The sequence below is a fragment of the Danio rerio genome, chromosome 6, assembly GCF_049306965.1.
Source record: "Danio rerio strain Tuebingen ecotype United States chromosome 6, GRCz12tu, whole genome shotgun sequence".
Taxonomy (NCBI): domain Eukaryota; kingdom Metazoa; phylum Chordata; class Actinopteri; order Cypriniformes; family Danionidae; genus Danio; species Danio rerio.
Genome location: NC_133181.1, coordinates 63,172,501 through 63,195,132, shown reverse-complemented (window position 1 = coordinate 63,195,132; position 22,632 = coordinate 63,172,501). Strand labels below are relative to the sequence as shown.

Genomic DNA, 22,632 nt, shown 5'->3' with positions numbered 1-22,632 from the left:
ACTTGTGTGTGTGTGTGTGTGTGTGTATCATGACATGATGTAAAACAGATCAGTAATGGCCATAACATGCTGTGTAGAATGGTGCAGTGGGGGGGGGGGCTCTGTTGGAGCAAAGATCATTTATCTCTGATTTTCAAACACTTTTAAAATTGATGTTTTACTGACCAAAATGTTAATAAAAAGATCTGAACAAAAATAAATAAATTATTTAACAAAAGGTGTTCTCAATCAGGCCAGTAATGATCCCGTCTACTGTCCCAAACGGTTCTCCCGGGCCCCGGGCAGTCCTTACTCTTGAGCCCTGGTGTGTGTGTGTGAACATTATGATGTTCCTACATGATGTTTCTATTAAAGCATTAGTGTTCATCATCAGTGAGCGCGAGTCCAGTAAAGCACAGAGCAGTATCAGTAGTCATCACAGGGTTTATTCCAAAACAACAACAGAATCATGAACAGCACTGTCAGCACACACACACACACACACACACACACACACACACACACACACACACACACACACACACACACACACACACACACACACACACACACACACACAAGACAGCGTACAGTTACCCGTCATCAGGAGGAATATGGACACAGCCCACAGTCTCATATGTACATCTCTATAAAGTGCAGGAGTAAATTATCTGAACAGAGCCGCGAGTGTGTGTGTGTGTGTGTGTGCGTGTAATATATTGCTGGATAACTAATTAAGTGCATGAACTGTCCGCACACACACACACAGCTTCCTTCAGTGTGTGCTGAAGCTCCAGACTGCGGTTCTACCAGGTGGGCATCATGTCAGGGAACCAGACCCGGCCCAGGTGTTTGGACACCTCCCAGTGTATGTCGTCCAGGCCGTACCTGCTGTCGGGCACCAGCACCTCCTCCATGATGGAGAGCTGCGAGAGGCGACGGCCGCACATCTTCACGAACTCCACGAAGGCGCTGCAGGACACCTCGCACTCGCCCAGCCCCACGGCCGACAGCTGACGGCAGCGCTCCGCCATCCGGATCAGCTCCTCGTCCAGCGGCCGCAGCCCGTTAGCGCACACCACCAGCTCCACCAGCCGCGGGCACGTCAGCCCCACGCGCCCCAGCACCTCCTTACTGACGGAGCGGCCGAAGTACAGGTGCGTCACCGGCACCTCGTGCTGGAAGAAGGGCCCGAACTCATCCTCGTACAGGAAGAAGTACATCACCAGGCTGAACTTGGGCGAGTGGCGCACCATGGCGTCCCAGCTGCTCTTCTTGATGGAGTGGAAGTGCTGGCCCGGGTTCTCGCTCACCACGTCGATGCGCAGGTGCTCCAGGTGAACGTGACGCTCCGACGACAGCGCTAGCAGAAGATCATCGCTCAGCAGGTGATAGTTCAGCGCTAACTCACGCAGACCGTGACACTGATCCGCCACACACAGGATACCTGCACACACACACACGCACACACACACACCTGTTAGGAATGCGGTTTCCTTAAGCTGCTTCTTAAGGCTGCTCTTGTTATAGTGAAGCGTCTATATTGAGATATCTGTGCTGAATCCTGCTGTTCACACACACTGCTCAGTCTGTTACAGGAGTAAATCAGATTATCAGCACAGATGCAGGTGAATATTGCTGTCAAAACATCTGTCATTATTAATATTTCACACGTGCCGTGTGGCAGACACCAGCCTGTTTCATCAGAGGTGCAGTGTGTGAGTTTGACACCCGGTGGTTGAGCTAGGTATTGCACTCCTGGATTAAAACACATGCAAGCGCAGGTTGCCAGATTGAGGCCAACAGAAGTGAGCGTCCTGTTTTTTAGAGTTCAAACATAATAATTTAAACATAATAATCAAAAACTACAGCACGGCTGGCAATAAAAGGATCTTTATATTAATGTGAGGTGGCTGCTCATCATCTCCTGATTATCCGCTCAGGGTTTACAGCTTTATCGTTATTCTTTAAGAACTGTAGTTTACTTCCTTATATTAGTCGGTGCTTTTCTTATATTATTTTCCTTGTTAAATATTTGTCATTCATATAAACATATTAGCTACACCCCTCGCAGATCAACGTTGTAAATGCAGATTTTCTAGAGAACGCTTTACAGTAATATCTTTGTGCACATACAGTACATCAGATTATTCAGTACTGAAGCAAATGTGGAGCTAATCTGACAATAAACAGTGAAAAAAACAGAACACCCAAATCAACCTGTTGGGGAAAATATAAAGCACACTTCTGAATAAACAGGAGAAAAAAAACAATCAACAGAAACATTCAAAATACAGAAATGTAGAGAAATGTTGTAGTTTGTATTTTTTGTTTGCAAGAACTTATTTGCAGTTAAATGTATATGTCATTCTGTTCTTAAAGATGTTTGGGGTGTGTGTGTGTATATATATATATATTAGGCAAGTTATTGTATAATGATGGTTTGTTCTGGAGACTATTGAAAACACACACACACACACACACACACACACATATATATATATATATATATATATATATATATATATATATTTATTTTATTTTTTTTCACTATTAAGTGACTATAAAAGTTTCATTATTATTCAGAGGTTACGTGAATTAAAATAACTTCAAATTACAGCAGGTGAATGTTAATATTACCTTGATTAAGCTTGAACTTAGCCTGAGAGTTAACCTGCCCTGGATCAGGCTACTTCATTCATTCATTTTCCTGTCGGCTTAGTCCCTTTATTAATCTGGGGTCGCCACAGCGGAATGAACCGCCAACTTATCCAGCACGTTTTTAAGCAGCGGATGCCCTTCCAGCCACAACCCATCTCTGGGAAACATCCACACACACACACACACTACGGACAATTTAGCCAACCCAATTCACCTGCACCACATGTGTTTGGACTGTGGGGGAAACCGGAGCACCCGGAGGAAACCCACGCGAAGGCAGGGAGAACATGCAAACTCCACACAGAAACACCAACTGAGCTAAGGATCGAACCAGCGACCTTCTTGCTTTGAGGCGACAGCACTACCTACAGCGCCACTCCTTCGCCCCAGGATCAGGCTAGTTTCCTAGTAGTGCTAAAGTGCAGAGGTGCTGAAATGTAATTGGCTACACTGGCATTGGGCGGGTTAAAGAGACCAAAACAAAGACAGCCGCTCCGGCACGCAACACACATGACCACAGCAGAAGATTTGACTCCAGCCTTGTGTTTCAGATAAACAGGAGTGTTCACTGAGCATGATCTGACTATCTGCACACACATGATGCTGTTTATATGAGGCAGAAGAGTCCAACACTGACGCACAGCAGCTTTCACATTCATCAGCAGAATAGTTCTGATTCGGTCTGTCGCGATGAGGAATTCTTATTTTGTGGTGAAATGGTTGCGATAAGCAATATTATTGTCATTCTGAGATTCTTTTATGCCACTGATTATATAATTATTGTATAACAGCACAATAATGCAAACAGTCATAAACACTTTAAACACTTCTCATAATTAAGATTATTTAGATTCTGTAATTTACTGTAAACAGATTAGTGTGCTATTATATACACTATTGAATGCCCTATTAAGTAAATGTCCAATTATAAACTGACACCGGTGAGGTAGAACGTAAATGTCATTGCAAAATTGCTTTAATGTTATTTGTGATTGTGTATATATATATATATATATATATATATGGCAATGGCAAAAATGACTGAGGTCATCTGCAATATTGCACGATAAGTCGATATATTGATTACTGTGACAGGACTAGTTTTAATAAGTGATTTCTGATGACGACAGCACACAACATGAGACTAGATATTCCTCCAGACACTGGGATTCAGTGTACAGTGACATTTCAAGGCTTCACTAGGGTAATAGGAGAACTGCTTTTATTCCAGCCAAACTCTCTGCAGAGACTAAACACTGCAGGAAACTGTGCACACTTCCTGGCTCTGCTGAACATCACTTGGGGAATGGTTGTGAGGAGATCTATAGCGCGAGTGTGCCTTCAGTAGTGCATGTGCAGATGATTTGAGCTGAGGATTTGCTGTAGTGACGCTGCTGTGTTCAGACGGTCAGCTGACCTGCGGGAGACACGTGTGGACAGCTGCTCATCTTCAGCAGCTTCAACGTGTCGCTGTTGTTGGCCACCAGCACCTTCAGCGAGGGGTCGTCCACCGGCGTGTCGTCGATCTTCAGCGAGGACAGGGATTTGGAGTTGACGAACACCACGGTCAGCGCAGAGATGAAGTGAGACTGAACACAACAGCACAGTAAGATCAGCCATCACATCACGGCAATGACCCTAAACACAGATCCAGCACTCCTCATACAGCAGAGCTGCAGGTAACCATCCACCTCCATTATAGGAACCACTAATACTGTGCAAGTCAATGGTTACAGGTTTTCAGCATTCTTTGAAATATCTTCTTTATTATTCCACAGAAGAAAGAAACTTTTAAAGGTTTGAAAACACTTGAGGGACAGTAAATAATTACAACATTTTCAGTTTTGGGTGAACTGACCCTTCAAAACCCCACTGAAGCTCATTCTGTTCAGCAGAACATGCTCTAGCCTCAATATATTATGACAATATATAAGACAGATATGCATGTGTGTGTGTGTGTGTGTGTGTGTGTGTCATACTTTGGGCAGCTCCATGAAGGAGGGTCGAGCGGTGGAGATGAGTCCCAGAGTCTTCAGAGAGCAGTTGACCAGCTGAGAGAGGATATCACACGCTGCCTCTGCAGACTCAGTGCTGCTGTCCACCTGAACACACACACACACACACACACACACACACACACACACACACACACACACACACACACAGGAGTAAATGTAGGTTGTGTAAGCTGTGTGTGTGTGTGTGTGTGTGTGTGTGTGTGTGTGTGTGTGTTCTCACCTTGAAGCTGACGTACTGCAGGTGGTTGGCGTGCCGTTTGATGATCTGCTTGATCAGCTCGGGGTGTGTGGCCTGCAGGTAGGAGCTGGCCGGCTGGTTGAGCTCAAACTCGAAGCACCTCCAGAGCTCGGGCATGTGGAAGGCCTGGTTCCAGCGGTGGCACACCTGCGAGGCGATCGCCCGGTCCAGCAGCGGCAGGTACTGCAGGATCTGCAGCAGGATCTCCTGGGGCAGCTGACCCCAGTCCACAGGTCCGTCTCCGTCCTCAGAGTCGCAGCGCAGCCGCTTGCAGAGCTCAGGGTCTCCGGGGCCGCCGCCGGGCTCCGCTTCATCCACACGCTGCTGACCGCGCTTCATTCTGGAGGAACACGGCTCAGGTTCAGCACTACTTTACTTCTTTAAACCGTTACGAGTTTCTCTCTTCTATTAAACACAAATGAAGATACTTTGAAGAATGTTGGAAACCGGAAACCATAAGACAAACAAATACTGCAGCGGTCAAAGGTTTCAGCTTTCTTCAGAACATCTCCTTTCATGTTCAACAGATTTCGTTAATGTCTTCAACTCCTCGAGGGAGAGTAGATGCGCATTTCTGGGTCCCTTTAAACAGTGTTAAATAGGGATTCCTGTATTCACACGGTTTTAATCACCAGCAGCCACTAGCATGTGGTTCAGGACAGCGGACATACAGGGCTCTGTTCTTCATACCTCACTTAAATGATCTAGGAGGATTCAGCAGATCCTGGATCTGTTCATCTCGATAACTGATCTCTGGCTAATTTGTCAACAAACAAGTCTGTGAGTCAGATTAAAGTGTCTGGATGAGCTGATCTGAGATCTGTGTGTGTTATGAAGGACAGATCTATCCATCCTCCAAATCATGATCAGCAATGCAGCGATTGGCTGACAGCACAGCAGCGTGATGACATCATCTGATTAATATGTGAGCAAATTTAAATAAAACTAGCAGTAAACGGTTTGACAGATCTGAAAAGCAATAACTCTCCTCATTGGTTTGGGGCTGTGGGCATTTGTTGAATAACTGTACATTAATTTTGCATCTAAAAAGTATTTTGATATTGATAAAGATGTCTGCAACTTTTAAAAAACTATTTTTTAAACTATTATACTTTTTTAAACGTCGAGTATTGTGCTGTACACGTTTGTATCTAAAAAGTTCATTTCAATAAATGTTCTCTTTGAGCCAGCAGGTGGCAGTCTTTGTACTTTTATTTCAGAGTGCAGATGGCAGAAGTTTTATTAATATATATATATATATATTTTTTTTTACTCTCTCTCTCTCTCTCTCTCTCTATATATATATATATATATATATATATATATATATATATATATATATTAGGGATGTAACGGTATTGTGAATACCGTCATACCACAATATTAATTTTTTTTCGATATTACCGTAGTCGCATGACTCGGTAAAACTATAGGTCTTCTGAGAAAATTTGCTCAGGCGAATGAAGCGAACGGGAGGTAGCGAAAACTACAATTCCCATCAGCCCAGGCTTGGCCATAATCCCTTGCGGTCTGTTGTCGCTACAGATCCAGTAATGCAGAAATGGAGTGTGCTGCTAGAAGCGGGGATCAAAAAGAGCTGGAAAACCCTAAAGCGGGTGTTGTCGCGCGCGTACTGAATAGTGGTGTTGTCGCGCGAGTTCTTATCAGCTGTGTTGTCGCGCGCGTACTGTAAAGCGGGACGGAGGGTGTGTCGCGTCGCGGGGGCACTTTTGATCATTTTGGAAGGGCATTTTCTATCCAAGACTAAAAAGGGCATGTGCACTGCAGGTTGAGCACTGTGTCTGCATGTGCCTGCAAGTTGGGGAATACAACTAATAATCAGTCATGGGGACTGCAGAAACACAGCACACTGTTCAGATTGATGCAGACATGAGATCTCTATCTCACTCATGGTTTGTCCTCTCAAGTGGGGGAAAGACAATGCACTATACCCACTGCTGTCAACCTGGGCCAAGTCATATCTCTCTGTCCCAGAAACCTCAGTCCCAAATGAGAGGGTTTTATCTGTTGCAGGGGACATTGTAAATACCCAGAGATACCAGCTTTTACCAGATTATATTTATATGATAATTTTCCTTTAAACCCATCTCTATCTAAGTGAGTGAGTGATTAATGTTGAATGTGATGAGTTTTCAACAATACTAAATTGAAACTTAATTTTTTTACATGGTTTAATATTTTTTTGTTATTAAAATTGAAGTTCCTGTTTCAAAGCTTACAGATAGATGACTAATTTGTATGTCATTGACACTTTTGGCACTTTTTTGGAGTATTTTCAAAAGTTTTGTTTTTTCCTGTAAATGATTCAATAAATACCGTTACGTGACATTCATACCGAGGTATTACCGTACCGTGAAATTCTGATACCGTTACATCCCTAATATATATATATATATATAATTAAACATATATACATTTACTATTTTCCCAAGTGTATATATAACTACTACTGTAAGAAGATATTCAGCATTCAGTACATATTTTCAATGTTATCTTAGCTTGAACTGACCTGATCTAATCCTGTTTACATGAGCTGCTGCTCCTGAGCAGGTTTGAGCTCCAGAACTGTTGCTATGACAACAACTCTCAAATGAGTTTTGAAGAACGAAACGATCCTGGATCAGTCAAATCATCCATAACCAAATCCAGCTCACCGAGTAATCCACGTATGAAGAGCAGAGCCCAGGAGCAGGGGTCAAGAGTGTAACTTAAAACACTAATTAAGAATTTAATTAATTTAATGAATTTTCTCTGAAGAAACTGGATATTCTCGTCTCTGAGTCAACACATTTACACTATCATCAAAATCATTACAATACATACCAGAAAACACTGTGATATCATTTTAAGTCCATAACACCCATTCCTAAATCTGAGACCAGTGTTCAGTATCGATCACACACACACACACACACACACACACACACACACACACAGCAGAAGTGAAGTGTGTATCAGCAGTGAGGCTCCAGTTTTTCCAGTTCAGTCGTGTGCTGTTACAGTAGAGCTCACTCATCAAACAAAACATGATGACTAACACCAACTTTCTCACACACACACACACACACACAAATGACATGTGAACACACCCTACATGAGTCCCTCACTGATGAGTCAAGCCTGAGAAACACTGGACAGATAATGATATAGATGAGACACCTGCATCAACAGCTGGACTGTCAATAACATCACTACACTTCACCTTATTCAGGACACACACACACACACACACACACACACACACACACACACACACACACACACACACACACACACACACACACACACACACACACACACACAATGCTGCTGGATGTGGCGCACTGCTATTTTCCTGTTATTCTACAGTCATGTGTAACGGTGGTCAGCTAGTAAGTGCTGTGCAGGTAACCTCACTCCTCTGCTCTAAGGACTGACCCCCATGCGGAAGGTTGCCGGTTCGATCCCAGCTCGGAGCGGGTTGTGTGGCGTAGAAACAGCGAGGCTACACATGAACACACTAGTGTCAAGAGCGAGTAGTTTACTGATCAATATTTATAGTCATTTCTCCCAGACATAATTAAATCAGTAAATCCAAACCCACCGTGCAGAACACAAGAGGCCTTTATACTCACCATCATTAACCATTTCTGGAATAAACAGCTCATAAATGAACTACATGAAGAACATCTGAACTCCATTCACACTATCCAGTGCACACTTCTCTTACAGTAGTGTAGTAAACTCTAGCTCAAATGTAGTACATACTACAGTAGTAATTAACCTTTGCTCATTATGAAGATGATTAGTGAGGACAAAGCAGCACTTCATCATCATCATCATCAGAGAGCTGCATTAGAGATAACTCATGACAGACCTCTGCTCATCTCCTGCTGAGGACTCCTGCCAGCACACAGACATGAGGACGTGTGTGCGACTCTACAGGTGGTTTGTTAAGTCCACTCACTAGAAACACAAGTTTATTAACATGCAGGTACAAACACTACAGTCACGTGGCCAGTTATTGAGGTCACGTGCAGCTGAACAGCGTCAGAGCAGCTTGAACATTCCGCTAAGCATCTGCGGGAAATCAATCTGCGAAAGATAGCTCATGATAAATCTGAACTGAAGCACAATCCTCATCTGCAGTGTGTCTCCCGGTGTTTATATGAGTGTGTGTGTGTATACCTGTGTGTGTCGCTGCTCGTCTGGATCTCCGAGGATCGTCTCTTCAGCCCGGGCCCGCGCTGGAACTCTTCATCCGAGCGGCGGAACCGAATCCGGTCATTGGCTCTTGGTCGGTGCGGTGGCGGCGGGAGGATCGACGCGCTCGGACGGGTGGCTCCGGTGAAGCTCGCTTCGAGTGTTTCTCCGGGAGTTTTTTGACCTAGTTAACGTTTCTCCACCGAGAAGCGCCCGTTCGCGGAAAATGGCGAAGTGTTGTGCTTAGAGTGAAGCATTCTGGGTATATTTGAGTGCAGTGCACACATGCGGCCGCTAGAGGCCACTGCCGCAGCACACTAGTATTAAAGGGGCCGTTCACACAACAATGAGAAGTGCTCACTGTTCACTCTCCCTCAAGTGTTCCCTACACACCTAAACGAGCTTTTTTCTTCTGCTGAACACTAGATATTCTGAAGAAAGCTGCAAATCTGTAACCATTGACTTCCACATAAGAAGTTAACAGATATCTTGTTTTGTGTTCAAGCTTTCAGAGTTGAGTTAACAATGACAGAACTTTAATTTTTGGGCAAACTATACCTATTCTCATTTGAAGAATAGATTTTAATGTGTATACATTTTACAGAGCTTGGAATAAACTGTAAATTCAATATTTCAGCTTAATTGCCATAGCAACATGTTAAATTTTAACCTAACAACAGAACAACCCCTGCATCACACCTGTCATCCCGTACCATACCTGTGTGAACACTTGATCATCAGACGGAATTACCACTGCAACTGAACTGAACTGAACTGAACTGAACTGAACGCACGTCTCATCTCATATTTCATGGTGTTTTCATCATTAATTCTGTTTATTTTCCTGTTTAATTACTGAAAGCTGCATGAGAGATCTGAATCACTATTGTACTGTGTGTTTGTGTGTGTGTGTGTGTGTGTGTGTGTGTGTGTGTGTGTTTGTGTGTGTGTGTGTGTGCGTGTGTGTCAGTAATTGTATTTCAGTGGTCATTAATAAGTGTTTTATGTGTGTATGTTGTTGTGCTGTGGGTGTGGAGACGCTGGAGGCTATCAGACGCTCACAGAAACACAGATATCATGCACACACACGCAATTATTTGATATAAACACGAACTCTCCATGACGGAGGATGAAGAAGGAGAGCAGTCCAGTCCGGTTTAATGAGTGTGGAGAGCAAAGACCGTCTCAACTCATCTAGAGGAGTTTATTAAACTGTGGCACTATTCAGAAAACACACACACACACACACACACACACACACATACACACACACACAGAGCGAAACATCTAGAAACACATCTTATTCCTGGAGATATTCACAAGCGGATTATTCTGAGGCAGTGAAATCTGTAGAGGAGCGCCGTGACGTGACGGTGTTGGTTCTGTTGGTGTTGGTTCTGCTAGTCGTCCTGGGCCCTCTGCCGCAGGCTCCTGGGTTTGCCGTTCTCTGTCTTCCTCTTCCTGAAGGAGGCGCCGGCGCTGCTGTCGGCCCCCAGAGAGCTGATGCTGCGCTCCTTAAAGCTGCGGGGGGACGTCTGCGGGGCGGCTGCGGGACTCTGAACACACACCTCCACCTGCGGCAGCTGCAGGTCCACACTCTCACTGCACAACACACACACACAGTAAATAACACACACTCATTGCAGAGAACCTCAATAATATAGCCCTCAATAACCCTCATGGTATGACCCTCGTTCAGGCGATGGGGACCGAGGCTGAGGGACTAGTCATGAGCCAGAATAACAGCAAGTCTTACTATGGGTCGGGCTGGATCTGGATCTGCTCCCAGGCTCCGTATGGATTGGTGGTCCTGGCTCTCTTCACCGGCCTCACCTCCTCCACCACCACTGGCTCCACCACTGCAGCTTTCTCCACCTCAGCCTCCGACACGCCGCTGTCCTCCTGCTTCTGCTCTCCGCCCGCTCCATCATCAGAACTCTTCTGTTCTGCACCGTCTGCTGGAGTCTGAGACGGCTCTTCTTTTCTCTTCTGTGAGATCAGAGACACACAAACACACGGCTGAGTCTCTGGATGTGTGTGTGTGTGTGTTTCAGTAGTGTCGTGTACTCATGTGCTGTTCTCTGATGAGTCCAGCTTCACTGTCTTTCCCAGAGTTACGGTGTGAAGCCCCACAGAAGCGGCCCACCCAGACCACTGATGCCCAGAGTCAAGCATGGGGGGGTCCCTGATGGTTTGGGCTCAATATCATGGCATTCCCTAGACCCAATACTGGTGCTAAATGAGCACTGGGTCACTGCAAAGGACTACCCAACCATTCGGGAGAACCCATGTGACCCAATGGGTCAACCATTGTCCTGAAGGCGGAAGTGTGTGTGTCAGGATGATAATGCAGCGAGACACAGAGCAGGACTGGAGACAGAGCGGTCTAATGAACATGACAGTGAAGTTAAACATCTGCCATGGCCTGCCCAGTACCCAAAGCTTAACATTATTGAGCACTTTGGGCTGTTTTGGAGCAGTGAGTCAGGACAGGTTTCCCTCCAGCAGCATCAGCAGTGACCTGAACACTATTCTGAAGAAGAACCGCTCACAACCCCTCTGACCACTGTGCAGGACTCTCTAGTAAAGGTCTCTAGTTTGAGTCTCGGCTGGGTCAGTTGGTGTTTCTGTGTGGAGTTCGCATGTTCTCTCCGTGTTGGTGTGGGTTTCCTCCGGGTGCTCCGGTTTCCCCCACAGTCCAAACACATGCGCTATAGGGGAACTGATCAACTACACTGGCCGCAGCGTATGAGAGAGTGTGTGTGTGTGTGTGCGTCTCACCCTGAAGCTGATCTTGGGGCCGCTGCTCGGTGTGTTGTCGTCTGCTTCTGCTGTGTCCTCAGCTTTATCTTCAGCAGTGTGTTCCGGCTGTGCGGGAGAGGAACGGTCCAGCGCTGCGCTCTCCGTCTCTTTACGAGGAGAATCGACCCCAGGAGGAGACACGTCGTCTGAACTCAACTCCTCCGGCTTCTCCCAGCTGGACTCTGGAGGAGGAGGGAGATCAGACTCTCTCAGACCAGCAGACGAACACGTGTACAGTCAGACAGGGCGATGCGCTCACATATGAGGAGATTTCACCTGATGTTACACGATAGAGTCTGAGGCGCTGTGTGCTGGACACTCACAGCTTTAACAGCACACTACACTATACTACACTACACTATACTTCACTACACACTACACACTACACTATACCACACTACACTACACTACACACTACACTATACTACACTACACTACACTATACACTACACTAAACTACACTATACTACACTACACTATACCACACTACACTATACTACACTACACTATACACTACACTAAACTACACTACACTACACTATACCACACTACACTATACTACACTACACTATACTACACTACACTATACTATACTACACTATACTACACTACACTACACTATACTACACTACACACTACACTAAACTACACTATACTACACTATACCACACTACACTATACTACACTACACTACACTACACTATACTATACTACACTACACTATACTACACTACACTATACTACACTACACTACACTATACACTACACTAAACTACACTATACTACACTATACCACACTACACTATACTACACTACACTATACTACACTACACTACACTATACTACACTACACTATACTACACTATACTACACTACACTACACTATACTACACTATACTACACTATGCTACACTATACTACACTATACTACACTACACCATACTACACTACTACACTATACTACACTACACTATACTACACTACACTATACTACACTATACTATACTACACTACACTATACTACACTACACTATACACTACACTAAACTACACTATACTACACTATACCACACTACACTATACTACACTACACTACACTACACTATACTATAATACACTACACTATACTACACTACACTATACTACACTACACTACACTATACACTACACTAAACTACACTATACTACACTATACCACACTACACTATACTACACTACACTATACTACACTACACTACACTATACTACACTACACTATACTACACTACACTATACTACACTACACTATACTACACTACACTATACTACACTATACTACACTATACTACACTACACTATACTACAATACACTATACTACACTACACTATACTACACTACACTACACTATACTATACTACACTACACTATACTACACTACACTATACTACACTACACTATACTACACTACACTATACTACACTATACTACACTATACTACACTATACTACACTATGCTACACTATACTACACTATACTACACTACACCATACTACACTACTACACTATACTACACTATACTACACTACACTACACTATACTACACTATACTACACTATGCTACACTATGCTACACTATACTACACTACACCATACTACACTACACTATACTATACTACACTATACTAGACTACACTATACTACACTATGCTAGACTACACTATACTACACTATACTACACATTACACTACACATTACACTACACTACACTATACTACACTACACTTCACACTATACTACACTACACTGTACTATACTACACTACACTACACTAACTGCTGAAAATCAGTCATGAGCTATGAGGATGATGAGGATGATGATGATGATGATGATGAGTGGTTCTCACCGCCGCTCTCAGTGTTGTAGTAGTATGTAAACCCATCAGGACTCACAGCCTCCATCCATGCACTGCCGGACGACTCCTGCTGTGTATACACACACACACACACACGTACACACACGCACGCACACACACACACACACGAACGCACGCACGCACGCACGCACGCACGCACACACGCACACACACACACACACACACACACACACACACACACACACACACACACACACACACACACACACACACACACAAGGTTAAACATGTAAACAGTCAGTGCAATAGCCTAGTGGTTAGTGCACAGACATACAGAGCAGCTGCACTTCAGGGCGTCCCGAGTTTGAATCCTGACTCGAGGACATTTCCCGAGCCTACCCCGTCTCTCAATCCCACTTCGTTTGCTGTCTAAAATACTGTCCTATCCTCTCAATCAAGGCAAAAAGGCCAAAAATAAAAAAAGAAACATGTAAATACACCATCAGACAGCGCTTCACCTGTGTTTGTCCTGCGGTGGATGATACACACTCGTCCACAAAGCCATCTGGTTTCTCCCACTGAGACTCTAAACACACACACACACACATACACACTGTTATTGGTGGTTTATGAGGACTGTGGGAAACACCCGCTAAGTTTGATTTGAATAGTTTTAAATTACAAGAACACAGCACATGTCCTCATTATACACGTGTCCTTATAAAACACACACACACTCATACGCACACATAGACACAGTGAGATCACAGATATGTGTGTGTGTGTGTGTGTGTGTGTGTGTGTGTGCGTGCGTGTGTTTGCGTGTGTGTGTGTGTGTGTGTGTGTGTGTGACCTGCAGTGAGTGTGTTGTAGTAGTAGAGCAGGCCGTCGGCTGTGGTTCCGCTGACCCAGGCCTGCGTCCGGCTGCTGCTGCTGGGGTCCGAGCGGGGCTTCACCGCACTGGGCTTCAGCTTCTTCTGTTTCTTAACTGGAGCTTCAGCTGGAGCTTTAGCAGAACACACACTCTCACCTACACACACACACGCAGCAGAACATCAGTATGTGTGTGAGGGAAGTTAGTGTATCCATGTGTGTGTGTGTGTGTCTGACCTGAGGTGTGTCCGGCGAGTCTCTTCAGATCCTCCTCGTACGCCTTCTGAGCCGCATCCTCCATCGCTGCGAAGTCTTTGGACATCTTCTTCTCCTGCTTGGCCTTCGCCACACTCTTCTTCCTAATCTACATAGTGGCGCGTCACACACACTCTTATCAGCACACACACACACACACACCCATAATGCACAGCGGCAGACTGACCCCGCCTGACCCTCCCTGAGCAGTGGGCGTTCATGAAGAGCTCGAGTGTGTGTGAAGGTTTACCAGCACACTTGCATCACTGAGTGAACACAGCCAGCAGAGGAGGAGCGTGCCACTGTCTGACCTGTAGTACACTACACTACAGTGTACACTGCGCAGCATGCAGTAGACTACAGTGCACTACATTGTGTGATATGCTGTATACTGCAGTCTATAGGGAACAGTAGTCTGCATTGTGCACTATACAGTAGATTACAGTGCACAGTAGACTAGACTGTACAGTATGCAGTAGTCTACAGTATGCATGCAGCGCACTACACTTTGAATTGTGCAGTACTCTACAGAGTGAAGTATGCTGTAATGTGCACTGTGCCATAGTCTAGAGTATGCAGTAGTGTACACTATGCTGTACTCTACATTGTGCATGATGTTGTAGTGTGCACTTTGTAGTATTCTACAGTGTGCAGTATGTGAATGCTGTGGTATGCACTGTGTAGTATGCAGTAGTGTACACTGTGCAGTATTCTACAATGTACTTTATGTTGTAGTATGCACTGTGTAGTATGCTGTATTCTAGAGTATGCAGTAGTGTTCACTGTACTGTAGTCCACAGCGTGCAATATACCATAGCGTGTGCACTGTGTAGTATGCCAGTCGAGAGTTTACATTATGTCGTAGTGTGCATTTTGCAGCATGCACTATTCTACAGTCTGCATTGTGCACTATACAGTAGACTACAGCACACAGTAGACTAGACTACAGTGTGAAGTTTACAGTATGCAGTAGTCTACAGTATGCATGCAGTGCATGTGAATTGTGCAGTACTCTATAAAGTGGAGTATGCAGTAATGTGCACTGTGCAGTAGTCTACAGTATGCAGTAGTCTAAATTATGCAGTAGTGTATACTGTGCAGTGTTCTACATAGTGCAGTAGTGTACACTATGCAGTACTTTACAGTGTGCGATATGTGAATGCTGTAGTGTGCACTGTGCAGTAGTCTACACTGCAGTAGTAGTGTTCACTCTAAAGTAGTCTACACTGTGCAGTATGCAGTACTCTATAGTGTCCATTAGGTCGTAGTGTGCACTTTGCAGTATGCAGTAGTCTACAGCCTGCAGTAGTATGCACTGTATAGTATGCAGTATGCTCCAGTTCACAGTTGTGTACATTGTGCAGTACTCTACAGTGTGCATTATGTTGTAGTGTGCACTGTATAGTATGCATTAGTCTACAGTATGCAGTAGTGTGTTCAATGTACTGTAGTCTACAGTGTGCAGTATACCATAATGTGCACAATGTAGTATGCAATAGCGTAAAGTATTTATTAGTGTACACTGTGCAGTTGTCTACAGTGTGTATTATGTCGTAGTGTGCACTGTGTAGTACGCAGCAGCCTCCAGTATGCAGTAGTGTACACACTGTGCAGTACTCTACACTGTGCATTATGTCACTTTGTAGTATGCAGTAGTCTAGAGTATGCATTAGTGTACACTATGCTGTACTCTACAGTCTACAAAATGCAGTAGTGTGCGCTGTGCAGTAGTCTACAGTATGCACTGTGTAGTATGCAGTAGCCTCCAGTATGCAGTAGTGTGTACTGTGTAGTATGCAGTAGTGTGCACTGTGCAGTACTCTACACTGTGTAGTGTGCAGTAGGCTCCAATATGCAGCATTGTGCACTGTGTAGGATGCAGTAGGTTCCAGTATGCAGTAGCCTACAGTATGCAATAGTGTGTACTGTGTAGTACTCTACAGTGTGCATTATGTTGCAGTGTGCAGTAGTGTGTACTGTGCAGTATTCTACACTGTGTAGTATGCAGTGGTGTGTACTAGAGCTGTATAGTGTCCTCTCACCTCTTGTATTTTGGCGGCCACATTCTCTTTATGGTTCTTTCCTCTCTCGTGGAACTCGACACTCTGCGGAGAAACACTGATGACGAACCAGCACTGTGTGTGTGAGAGAGAGTGTGTGTGTGTGTGTGTGTGTGTGTTTCACTCACGGGTTTATTATCCGCTATCCAGCATTTACAGTACTGACAGAACTTCCTCGGCTGCGACTTCCAGTAATCAGCCCTTCATCACACACATATAAACAAACACACACACACGGCATTAGAGTGTTTTGTGCTGTATTTAAACACACAGTTCCGCTCCGACGAAACGAGTAATGATCAACGCAAACAGAATCACTCACATTGTGAAGGTTTGACGCCCTAAAATCCACTAAATGTGCATAAATGCTCCTCAAATGTACATGCTCACTGATGAGGGATCACTGCCGGCGCTTGTGGATGACGTCACTGAGCGCGCGACAAACTTTTGAAGAATCGGAAAATGCCGATTAAAACTGGACTCGTGAGCAGGACTGAGCGGATGTGAGGAAAGAAGTTCTCGAATTACAGACAACGGTAAAACCGTAGAACTATTCGCGTCTGTCCATGTTCATTTGAAGGATAATTCCCTATCTGGTGCATAATGTCGCAGAGCCTCCCATATGGTCTAGCGGTTAGGATTCCTGGTTTTCACCCAGGCGGCCCGGGTTCGACTCCCGGTATGGGAAGGAGATTCTTTTTATCGTTATTGACCTTAAACACACCGAATGTCAACAGTGCGAGACGTGTACAAATAAAGACTGCTCAGAACGGGAACATTTCAGATCAATTATTAGATTCTCTCGCTATATGTGTGATGTTTTTATATCAATTTTAACACGTAACGGAGTACACCTTACATTACATTAACTGCGTGTTTTTGAGCAAATAAAACAGTCACTACGTTTCATAATTTTGTGTTTGTTTTCAAGATAATAAAATAATAATCATAATAATTACAAAAAATATGATTTAAACAGAACATCTCATATATTACAGCCGATGATCAGCAAAACAGAACAGCCGAACCTTTGAGTGATAAACTAAGCAGCATGTGTTAAGCGTTATTAATGTGTTCATATTCAGATTAGCTCTGTCATATATGTAGTAAACTATATAGTTATATTTAGAATATAAAAATGACACAAACATTGAAATATTATACTATTTTAAGAGTAATATCCTATCTTACTGCTACACTGCTGTCTTCAGGTCAGAATAATTTGCTCAGATATGGAAAAACCTCTGAAATCTTATTAACCCTCTCAAGGCAGGCGTTGCTGATTTGCAACAGTTAAAAGCATGGATTTCTAAAATTTAATTTGAGCCTGAAAGGGTTAAAGCATGAGGTGATCTTAAATTGTAGATGCTAAAAAGCCCAACAAATGAGACTGAATAAATGTTTAAGATCCGTCTCTCACAGAGTCTTAATAAATCACACACACACACACACACACACACACACACACACACACACACACACACACACACACACACACACACGCACACACAAACAGAATAAAAACAAACAAAACTTTATTCGCACTTCAATAGTACAATCTTAAAATATGTCATGAACAAATATTCCAGGAGAAATCTGTGGCGGAGCAAACGCCAATTAAATAGATTTAACACATATAAATCAGCAGAAGAATGAATATAAATAAACCCAGAGCTACATCTGAAACAGCCCGACTCCAGAGCAGAACGGAGAAATCCCCAATGCAGATTCACACCGTCACAAACAGAACCAAAGAGTTCAACACGTTCACAATCAGTGCAGTTATTGGTCCATACGCATCAGTGATTCAAGACTTCATGTCATCTATTGATCATATAAAAACACACACACACACACACACACACACACACACACACACACACACACACACACACACACTGCAGTGTTTCAGCACCTGTAAAGAGTTAAAAATGTGTAAAATTTTGTTAAAACCCAAAAACTCCGACTCCATCTTCAATCACACAGACCAGCTCAGGATCATTAGTAGTGATGAAGGTTTGATGATTTCACCTGTATATTATGTCATATATGAAACATATATTCTGAAATATTGCAGAAATGGCCGTCTGCGTATGTTTTCTTTCAACCACTAGAATTTCAAATATGTACATATGCCTATATGCTTATATATATATTGATAAGTAGCACATAGTTATTGCAATATATATATATATTTATATACAGTGGTGTGAAAATTAGTTTGACCCGTTTGATTTCAAATTCTTCTGCAGGTTTATCAAAAAGTAATGCTTCAGATCATCAAACTGATTTAAATATTAGTCAAAGATAAACTCATCATGCAGCGTTTAAATGAAGGTTTTTATTATTAAGGCCAAACTAAACGCAACACACACAGCCCTGTGTTCAGCCACACTGGAGGCTTTTCCAGCATGAAGCACCTATTTAAGGTCTAATCACAGCATCTCAATTGGATTCAGGTCAGGGCTTTGACTAGGCCAGAAGGTGGGGCACTTTTGTAGATTCAGGCCTTATTTATGTAACCCTGCCGGTCCAAGGCCAACCAACCCGCTCTGAGCTGGTTTCAAACCAGCAACCTTCCGCATGGGAGTCGGGTGCTCTAACAAGGAGGCTAAAGACCATGGCCCCTAGCATCTGTCGCCAGAGCACCTTTAGAGGTCAGAGGAGTGAGGTTTACCTGCACAGCCCCTACTGGCTGGCCTCCGTTACATTTACACGAGTGCGTTTTAGTTTGAAAACGGTGTTTTCCTATTGCCTAAAACAGACAATAGTGCAAACAACGCTCCCATTTCTGTGTCCATGCTGTTGTTTACAGTGAACGCTGGTCTGCTGTCTCCCGGTAGCGTTAAAGCCATGTGTTATAGTCATGTGATAGGGGCTTGACGAATAAGGGAAGGATACGCAATGACACAAAAGCCCCAATCAGGGAGCGAATCTCAGCAGCGCCGCCTCCGTTTCCAGATGTCTCAGTTTTCCCTCATCCACACTGAGACAGAGCAGCAGCAGCGCTTCAGAATGAACACGGCCTCTCCAGTGTTATGTCTCATTTGACATACTCCAATCTTTCAAAATATGTTTCATATATGACATATATCAGATTACTATGAGTGTATGATGATGATGATGATGATGATGATGATGGTGGTGTTCAGTGCAGTGTGTGTTTGCATATGGCGCCCCTGTGCTCCTCCTCCTGCAGCAGTGGTCAGTCAGTGCTCCGGTGCTGCAGTGAGTCTCCTGACCCGCAGGACACTCGTGACCCGTCACAGCTCCAGAGCCGCTGACTGTCCATCCGTCTGACACCCGTGTGTCCATCAGTAACACCCGTCCCGCCAGTGTCCGTCCCGTAGAGCGCTCAGCGGCGCCAGGTTCTTTGGTGGAGTCAGCACACTACAGAAACAGCAGAGAGAGAGAGAAACATCACTAAAGCAGAGGAATACACCATCATCATCATCTACAGAGCTCAGAACACAGACGCCGGAACACACACCTCACTGCCTTTTAGAGACAAGCACAACATACTGTCTCGTGTTCAGCAATGAGTCAAAATGAGGAGAGTTACTCATTAAAGCAAGCAGAATACTCTGACAACGAGGAGAGGAAAATAACATGAGGACAAAAAGAAGACAAGACTATTCTGCTTCCCCATCGGCTGATCTTTCTGCTTGTTTTAATGAGAAACTCTCCTCGTTTACATTTACATTTAGTCATTTAGCAGATGCTTTTATCCAAAGCGACTTACAAATGAGGACAATTTACACAACTAAGAGCAACAATGAAGAAGTGCTGTAGGCAAGTTTCAGGTGTGTAAAGTCTAAGAAGGGAAGTATTAGTAGTATTAGTATTTTTTATTTTATTTTTTGTACAGTTAGTGGTATATCCAGAGAGGCAATTGCAGATTAGGAAGTGAAGTGGAGACTAAATAGTTGAGTTTTAGTCGTTTCTTGAAAATAGCGAGTGACTCTGCTGTTCTGATGCAGTTAGGGAGTTCATTCCACCAACTGGGCAGATTGAGCGTGAGAGTTCACGAAAGTGATTTCTTCCCTCTTTGGGATGGAGCCACGAGGCGACGTTCATTCACAGAACGCAAGTTTCTGGAGGACACATACATCTGCAGAAGTGAGAGCAGATAAGAAGGAGCAAAGCCAGAAGTCGCTTTGTAAGCAAACATCAGAGCTTTGAATTTGATGCGAGCAGCAACTGGCAGCCAGTGCAAACGGATGAGCAGCGGAGTGACATGTGCTCTTTTAGCTTCATTAAAGACCACTCGTGCTGCTGCGTTCTGGAGCAGATGAAGAGGCTTGATAGAGTTAGCTGGAAGCCCAGCTAGTAGAGAGTTGCAGTAATCCAGTCTGGAGAGAACAAGAGCTTGAACAAGGAGTTGAGCTGCATGTTCAGATAAGAAGGGTCGGATCTTTCTGATGTTATAGAGTGCAAATCTGCACGATCGAGCAGTTCTAGAAATGTGTTCAGAGAAGTTTAGTTGGTCATCAATCGTTACTCCAAGGCTTTTCACCATTTTGGATGCAGTAATGGTTGCCCCATCCATCTGGATTGAAAAGTTATGGTGTAGAGTCGGGTTGGCAGAAACTACAAGCATTTCCGTTTTTGCGAGGTTCAGCTGAAGATGATGATCTCTCATCCAGTGTGAAATATCCAACAGGCAGGCTGAGATACGAGCTGGAACCGAGGGATCATCAGGATGAAAAGAGAGGTATAGCTGGGTATCATCAGCATAGCAGTGGTAGGAGAATCCATGTCTCTGGATGACTGGTCCTAGAGATGATGTGTAGATGGAGAAGAGAAGTGGCCCAAGAACAGAGCCTTGAGGTACCCCAGTGTTTAGATGCTGTAGGTTGGACACCTCTCCCCTCCAAGACACCCTGAATGACCTGTCAGAGAGGTAAGATCTGAACCATTGTATAACAGTGCCCGCAACGCCCAGTGACTCAAGCGTAGATAGCAGGATCTGGTGGTTGACAGTGTCAAAAGCAGCTGACAAGTCCAGCAAAATGAGGACTGATGATTTAGAGTCTGCTTTAGCCAGTCTGAGATCCTCCACGACCGAGAGCAGGGCAGTCTCAGTTGAGTGGCCTTTCTTAAAGCCGGATTGCTTGTTGTCCATGAGATTGTTTTGAGTAAGAAAGTCCAGAACTTGATTGAACACTACTTTCTCCAGAATCTTGGCCATGAATGGAAGCAGGGATACTGGTCTGTAGTTTTCAAGTAGCGTATGGTCCAGGTTGGGTTTCTTTAGCAGTGGGGTTACCCTAGCCTGCTTAAATGAAGACTCATTATTGCTGAAAACAGCCCTATATGCTGTGCTGGTCTGGAGAATGCTGACTGATTTAAGAGTGTTTAGAGCAGAATGAGGCACACGCTCTCAGTAATGTAAGCAGTGCACATGCCTCTCCTGCAGCTCATGATCAGATGAAGCTCTCACTCTTGATCTCCGCTGTAATCTCTAAAGCCGTGTTTGGATGAAAGAGTTTAAACTGCTTCACAGGAGTGAACTGAAGAAATAAAAACACGTCTCACAGAATTAAAGCCGTCGTGATCTAATAAAAGAGGTTGGTCATGTGATGTTCACCTGCGCACAGGTGTGCTGAGTTTACTGCGAGGGTTCGAGCCGGCCGCGATGAAGGACGCCGGCCGCGGCAGACCACTGCGGGACGGGATCTGAGATGCTG

General features: G+C 44.2%; 3 protein-coding genes and 1 non-coding gene across 7 annotated transcripts in view; 1 reads left to right on the top strand and 3 right to left on the bottom strand.

Moving 5' to 3' along the window:
- Nucleotides 1–405: 405 nt before the first annotated feature.
- On the bottom strand, nt 406–9,338 carry fbxl3b (F-box and leucine-rich repeat protein 3b). The gene is given in 4 exon segments (NM_001006075.1): nt 406–509; nt 4,806–4,846; nt 4,873–5,236; nt 9,085–9,338. Coding segments are annotated over 3 exon segments (489 nt in total). The 5' UTR covers nt 5,236; nt 9,085–9,338; the 3' UTR covers nt 406–424.
- Nucleotides 9,339–10,240: 902 nt separating this feature from the next.
- wbp4 (WW domain binding protein 4) lies at nt 10,241–17,363 on the bottom strand. Of its 4 annotated transcripts, none has more exons than XM_073953001.1 (10): nt 17,265–17,363; nt 17,071–17,143; nt 16,925–16,987; nt 14,865–15,017; nt 14,608–14,784; nt 14,273–14,340; nt 13,785–13,863; nt 11,881–12,083; nt 10,856–11,088; nt 10,241–10,701 (listed from the first exon to the last, which is right to left on the bottom strand). In XM_073953001.1, the coding sequence occupies exons 4-10, from the start codon at nt 14,947–14,949 to the stop codon at nt 10,500–10,502; spliced, it is 1,047 nt and encodes a 348-aa protein (XP_073809102.1). In that variant the 5' UTR covers nt 14,950–15,017; nt 16,925–16,987; nt 17,071–17,143; nt 17,265–17,363; the 3' UTR covers nt 10,241–10,499.
- Nucleotides 17,364–17,558: 195 nt separating this feature from the next.
- On the top strand, nt 17,559–17,630 carry trnae-uuc (transfer RNA glutamic acid (anticodon UUC)). Its single transcript has one exon. It is a non-coding gene; the product is annotated as a tRNA-Glu (tRNA).
- An 830-nt stretch (nt 17,631–18,460) lies between these two features.
- Nucleotides 18,461–22,632, bottom strand: part of slain1b (SLAIN motif family, member 1b) — a gene marked incomplete in the record, with an annotated part of 6,151 nt that continues 1,979 nt past the window's right edge. Inside the window, 4 exon segments of the mRNA NM_001127473.1 lie at nt 18,461–18,799; nt 18,875–19,459; nt 19,691–20,332; nt 22,533–22,632. The exon segment at nt 22,533–22,632 is cut by the window's right edge and continues 168 nt beyond it. Of these exon segments, the coding sequence (NP_001120945.1) occupies nt 20,257–20,332; nt 22,533–22,632 (176 nt within the window).

Bases quoted from the DNA above. Each gene is read 5' to 3' on its own strand.
- wbp4 (XM_073953000.1), bottom strand. The intron at 16,988-17,070 runs GTGAGTGAAACA...GTTTCTCCGCAG, and splicing joins GGATAGCGGATAATAAACCC to AGTGTCGAGTTCCACGAGAG. The intron at 10,702-10,855 runs GTAAGACTTGCT...TGTGTTGTGCAG, and splicing joins CAGATCCAGCCCGACCCATA to TGAGAGTGTGGACCTGCAGC.